The sequence below is a fragment of the Phlebotomus papatasi genome, chromosome 2, assembly GCF_024763615.1.
Source record: "Phlebotomus papatasi isolate M1 chromosome 2, Ppap_2.1, whole genome shotgun sequence".
NCBI classification, from domain to species: Eukaryota; Metazoa; Arthropoda; class Insecta; order Diptera; family Psychodidae; genus Phlebotomus; species Phlebotomus papatasi.
This window is the reverse complement of record NC_077223.1, coordinates 49,770,188-49,776,459: the sequence shown is the minus strand read 5'-3', so window position 1 is coordinate 49,776,459 and position 6,272 is coordinate 49,770,188. Positions and strand designations below refer to the sequence as shown.

The window sequence follows — 6,272 nt, the reverse complement described above, 5'->3', positions numbered from 1 at the left end:
TATACTTTGCAATAAATGGAAAATTATGAAAATATTTAAATATTAGAAATGTAATGCTCTTGCTGGGCTCTTTTATCTGAAGTTTCACTAATTTTGACTTACCTAACAAAGATTTCTCTCCATATAATTTAAAATTATATTGCTATAGGTGCATTCATGAATATAGGTACATTCAGTGAACATTTTATGGAGTAGGGGGAAGTGGGGCTACTTTGAGCTGTGGGGCTAGATTGTTATACGACTTTTTCGCCTATTTTTAAATGAAGCTGATCCTTACAATTATTTTATATAAATCCACAATTATTATGTCTATCCAAATTACATCAGGTTAAAATCTAATTTCCTTTAGAAATATTTGCGAAAAAAGCGAATAATAATGTAGCCTCACAGCTCAAAGTAGCCCCACCTCCCCCTATCACTAATTACATGTATACTAAATAGTAAAAAGAATGAAACTTGTTTTAAACTACTTTACCCAAAACTTTACCGTTTTGTTTGAGACATGAATTTTATTTTGTACAAGAATAAACTTTTCTGATAAAAATGGTATTATGGGAAGAAAATCGGTTAAAGCTTTGACTCTAGGTTAATATCTGAAACATATCTGAAAATTAAAAATACAGTAAGTGTGATTTTAAAAGAATCACCCCTATAAATCACGCGACGTGCTTTCGATTAATCCCAAAAATGTGGTTTTGGATGAGAAGGGAAGGAGTGACGGAAAATTGAGGGGTATTTTAACGGTCTTTGGGTCATCTTACAGGGGGTCGCTCGAAGAAGACAAGTCGCTATCACTAACCGTTTGGCCTCCACAGCTGGCGACTACGGCCAAACAGACAATAAAAACAAAAAATAATAGATTCTACACTGAGAGAAATCCGAAAAAGTTAAACTTACATTCCGGAAATGTTATTTTTACCCTATATTTACCCTATTTTTACAGTATTGATCCAAAATCGATGTAAATATTACTCTCTTTAGGTGTATTACGGGTTAAAGTTACCCTTTTTCATGTTATTTTTACCCTTAAAAAGGTGTAAAATTAACATTAAAAAATGTTGATATATTTTTACGCCTAAAAAATGTTAAAGTTATGAGGAAAAACAGTTAATCGCACCCACGTTTTTTTCTCAGTGTAGAAATGACAATGATTGGAAAAATTTTCAGTGTAATTTGAAGTATTGAGTTTGGTATTGTGCCTAATGAAATCGGTAGTGAAGTAAGTCGGCAGACGCAATATAAAGAGATAGAATAAATTGAATTGAAATTTAAATTTTAAATGTACGTTGAATACTGAATAAGTCACATGTCTGAAGAAGTACGTCCAAACCAAATTTATAATAATCAACAAAATATATTCTTTAGATGAGGTTTTCAACAAGATTTTATTTTAAATTTTAGTTTATTTAATACATAATTCTTAATTTCTTAATAATCCAAAGTTACCCTAAAATAGTAATGCCCTTAGTGACTTAATTCAGAAGATTATATATGAAAAAACGCAATATATTTTGCATTAGATAATTGGTAAAACGTATTTAGTAACTTTTAAATATTCATTTTATATTGTTGGCCGATATCTTCTGCAAGCTGGCCGAAACAAGATGCATGGTCGATATATACTTCCCTTACCTTATATTTATTTTATTCCTAAATTTTACAGAATATTCATAAATAAACTCTTGCAATTTCAGCCCCAAATTCAATTTGCATGTAGGGGACAGTACTGTCCTTTCGAAACGTTCATGCCTTCGATTAATGTGAAATTTTTTAAATTTTCCTAAGAGACTTACATATTTCTATTAAATATTTATTTTATTTTTTTATTTATTTAATTCATGTTGCTGTACAAATACAGTATGGAGCTGTACATAGATATGTACGTAGGCTATACATGTGCGTTAAGATAGTTTATTATCAATTATTGATAATTATGTGACGATTATGTACACATTCTCTTCACACATACAAGAGAAATTCATGGCCATATTGAAGCAAATTCCCTACGCTTGTGTAGGAAAAACTCTTAAACATGGACATAAATTTCTCTGTGTGTAGAAGCCCTAAGTCTCTTACACTACGAAAAAAAGGGAGTGCGATTAACTTTTTTTCCCATAATTTTAACACTTTATAGGTGTAAAATATATCAACATTTTTTAATGTTAATTTTACACCTTTTTAAGGGTAAAATTAACATAAAAAGGGTAACTTTATCCTCTAATATACCTAAAAAGCGTAATATTTACACCGATTTCGGATCAATACTGCAGGGTAAAATAAACATTTCCGGAATGTTATTTTAACTTTTTCGGATTTCTCTCTAGGGAAAATAAAAGAAATTCACATGAAGAAGGCATGAACGTTCGAAGGGCGAGTACCTACTTTCCCCTATTCTGAGTTGTTAAACATTAAGAATCTCATCTAGAACACAATGATCTAGGTTTATTACTAACTTTAGTAATAGCTTGTAGTAGATTGTCCTTGATTAATCTCAATCAAAGCATTGTCGTTGAAAATCATTCGTTCGATGCTGCGCAAGAATGGTCTGAGATGAAAATGAGGAAACAAAAGACAAGATCTCACCAAGCAACAATTTTTCAGCATCTCATACTCAAACTAGTTTCTAACCTTCTTAATTTTCACATTATGTGAAAAATGCTCTGTTCTTTTTCTTATACGCTCAAAAGCGTAATTGTAAAATAAATGGTTTCTTTTTCTTAATTTTTGACCATGCAGAAAAAAATCTATGTGAATTAGTATAGGAATATTGCGTGTACATATGTATATGTATATTGTCACCCACTGATTTCGCTGCTTTAAATTTTATTGAAAATCAGAGACCGGCTTTATAGAGAGATTGTCTCAAAAACAAGAACTCATTGGGCGTCTCGAAAGAGAATGATCTTTTCTTGGACTGGTTCATATATGTAAATAATTACGTAATGTAATTTCTATAACACTGTCCCGGATTCTGTATGCTTAGAGGTAATCTTATTGAGTTTACAAAAAAAAGACAAAAAAAGAAAACAAAACAAAGGTACAGTGGTAAAAATTGTACTGAGGGTTTAAACGTGAAATTGAAGTCAATAAGACCCCAAAAGCTCCATCAAGGCTTCAAAACTTGACCAAATTATACATGGCATTATAAAAAAGTTATACACATTATTGTAAATTGGACAGTAGACATTTAAATCAATGATTTGATATATCCTATGCAAATGTAGATTTTTCAACAATCTATGATTACATTTGCACAAAAAAGGTTATATATACATATATTATAATAATATATCGCTCACCTCATTAATTTCCTTTATTTTAGTGATGATAATTACATAATCTCGTATCGCGTTCATTGAATTAAATTTGTGCGTTTTCTTTTAATAAGTGTGAAAATTATACAATTCTAAAACAGTCAACACAAAAATTATAGTGTCATGGTATCAACTCCCTTTAACTTTTTTTAAATAAATTGCACTTATTTACGTTTTAAGAAAAGAATTCATTTTAATATTGTAATTTTACTTGATTTTTTGTTGATTTAAAAAATAAATCTACTCTCTCTTGGAGTTTGAGCAGTTAAAATGATTTTATCGAAGTTATTATTCCTAAAATAATTTTAAATAATATTAATGGCGTGAATAGGGATCTCAGTGGCGCAATAGGCAAGACCGTTAGCTCTTTGGCGGATAGATCCCCGACTTTACTCGCAATTGTGAGTTCAAGTCCCGGCCAGTGCAAAGATCTGATTGTCTGATTTCGACAATTTATAACTTAATATAATGCATTACCTTCGCCCAACAATTCCAGGAGCATGGAAGAAGTATCCACACCACGGGAAGGCTCCTGGGTGGTCTACAATGGACTTTGCAGATTCTTCCAAGACGGGATATAAAATATTGTAAAAATGATTACCTTACAATATCTCGATACGATTAATAAATAATATAGCGTGACTCTTATCTTAAACTTTGTTAAATAAAATGGTTTGTGGATTTTTTGCAAAAAGAATTGCTACAATTTCAGTTTCTGTTTTTGTGGATGCTTTAGCGCGACTCCTAAGCTATTTTTGGTGATCTTTCGTGAGATTTATGAATAGAATCATATCAATTGTGGATCGGTCAAAGGTAGGTTTTGATGTATAGCATCGAAGCCACGAGTTCTAGTAATTCGTAAAGCATGGAACTCTGTTATCCATTTTTTCGTTATCTTAATGATATGGTGAAATTTTCAAACGTAGATTTCATTTAAGAAATATGCAATATAATAAATTGGTAATCATTCCTACAAAAATTTAATTCAGAAATTTGTTCAGCGTGACTAACGGTTATTAGAAGATACTGAGACAGTAAGTAAACATGGGACTACGTAAACAGTGTTTTTCATTTCTACACTCCTTGGAGGTACAGTAGAGCCTCGCTATAGGCCATATTTGGTTCCAGATTTGACACTTGGGTCGCACTATAGTCCATGTCATTATCAAAATTATCAACGACTTTTAGTATTGAAATTGCTCGACGGCTTCCACTTTCTTTGCGATTGTGGTACTTGTCCTCGCTCTCTTCATTATGGATCACAATTATCACAACTACTCAATTAATTTTGCCAAAAATATTTAAATAATTATGACAACATTGCATGTCACGTACTAAAAACATAACCTAACTTAAAATCAGTGTTTTGAAATCAACGGTCGATAAATTGTGGACTATAGAGCGATGGACTATAGCGGGGTTCTACTGTATGTCGACCATTTCTGCAGTGTAAAAGGATCTCCATGAATTCATATAAATCTCGTAATCCAAATAAAAAAAATCGAAGTGTTTACCATGTCGACTCTATCGCCATGTTTACTACTGTCTCAGTTCCCTTATATCTAGTTTCTAGTATATTATAGTACTTAATACAGTATTGAAATAAATTTTCCTAAAAATAGTAGTTTAGAAGTTTAAAATTATTTTAAGGAAAATCCATGCCAATTTCTATTGTAAATAAATTATATAAACTGTCTTAATAGCTTGTGGCTGGCCTAATATATTTTACATGGCCTGTAATGTTCGTATTTGAAATGATATGATTCTATTGCATCAATAAATACTTGATTTTCCTGTCACCATAATATTTATACATAAATATACTCAAAGCATTTTCAATATTTTGACTTTGTATCTCCTCTCATACTTATATTACGGCAATATGTATAAAAGACAATTAAGATAAAATTTATTTGAATAATATTAGCAAACTCGATATGAACTTGACTTTGTTTCTGGTGCCAGACAAAACTTGGTCTATATGCTAAAAAGAAATAGTGTCGTTGAATTATACACTTGATAAAAAATTGTGTCCTCAAGATATTGCCAATATCCGCTAAAGTGTGTGAGTAATCCTCCTACTTGATCTATGAGCGATTGTTACCGGTGGTGTTAAGAAAAAAAACTCTTGACATTTTGGCTACGAGACACGTTTTGGTGGGTCAATCATGAAAATTCGCTCAATGGGTGTGTTAGTGGCTTCCTGATCAAAAATGATTCTACACCCGTGATCATTGGTATAAAAGACACGGATCATTTTCGGGAACATCATACCACAGAGTTAAGTCTTCCAGTTCACTTGAGCTCACACAAAACTCCAAAAAACCTACAAAAATGTTCAAGCTTGTGAGTACCTTGTCAACTGTGAATTTAGTCACTTTAATAAAAGTTTTGTTTTGTGAAAAGAATTCTATTTTATCAAAAACTAATTTTTATTTTCTTTTATTCAAGTTCGTGTTCGCTTGCCTTTTGGCTGTTGCTGCTGCCAGTGGTGCTGGTGTCGTTTCCACCTATGCTGCCCCCTCTGTTGTGAGCCCCTACAATTATGCTCCTCTCGCCTACTCCGGATACAACTACCCCTATGCCTCCACCTATGCTTCTCCTCTGACTTATTCTGCCTATGGATCCCCCTATTCTCGCTCTCTGGCTTACTCCGGATATGGAGGATACTCTGGATACTACCCATACACCGGCTATGGTGGATACAGATACGTGTATTAAGGAGTATTTTTGATACAACATTGAGAGATTACCATCATTCTCTCAACGTCACAAAACTCTACCTCAAGTGACATACCTTTAAAGAAAAGAAAGCATATAGATATGCTATCTTTCCATCAAAATAAAATTAATTCTCTGTTTTGGACTTCACAATACCGATCGCCAACAAAACCTCAAAAAAAATGTAAAAAAACACGACCAATAAATTCAAAAAATCGATCTTAATTTAACAAAATG

At 32.0% G+C, this 6,272-nt stretch overlaps 1 protein-coding gene across 1 annotated transcript; it reads left to right on the top strand.

The window, feature by feature from the left end:
• The first annotated feature begins 5,483 nt into the window (after positions 1–5,483).
• On the top strand, positions 5,484–6,271 carry LOC129801620 (prisilkin-39-like). Its single transcript, XM_055846843.1, has 2 exons — positions 5,484–5,660; positions 5,766–6,271. The coding sequence occupies exons 1-2, from the start codon at positions 5,649–5,651 to the stop codon at positions 6,033–6,035; spliced, it is 282 nt and encodes a 93-aa protein (XP_055702818.1). The 5' UTR covers positions 5,484–5,648; the 3' UTR covers positions 6,036–6,271.
• The last annotated feature ends 1 nt before the right edge of the window (position 6,272 follows it).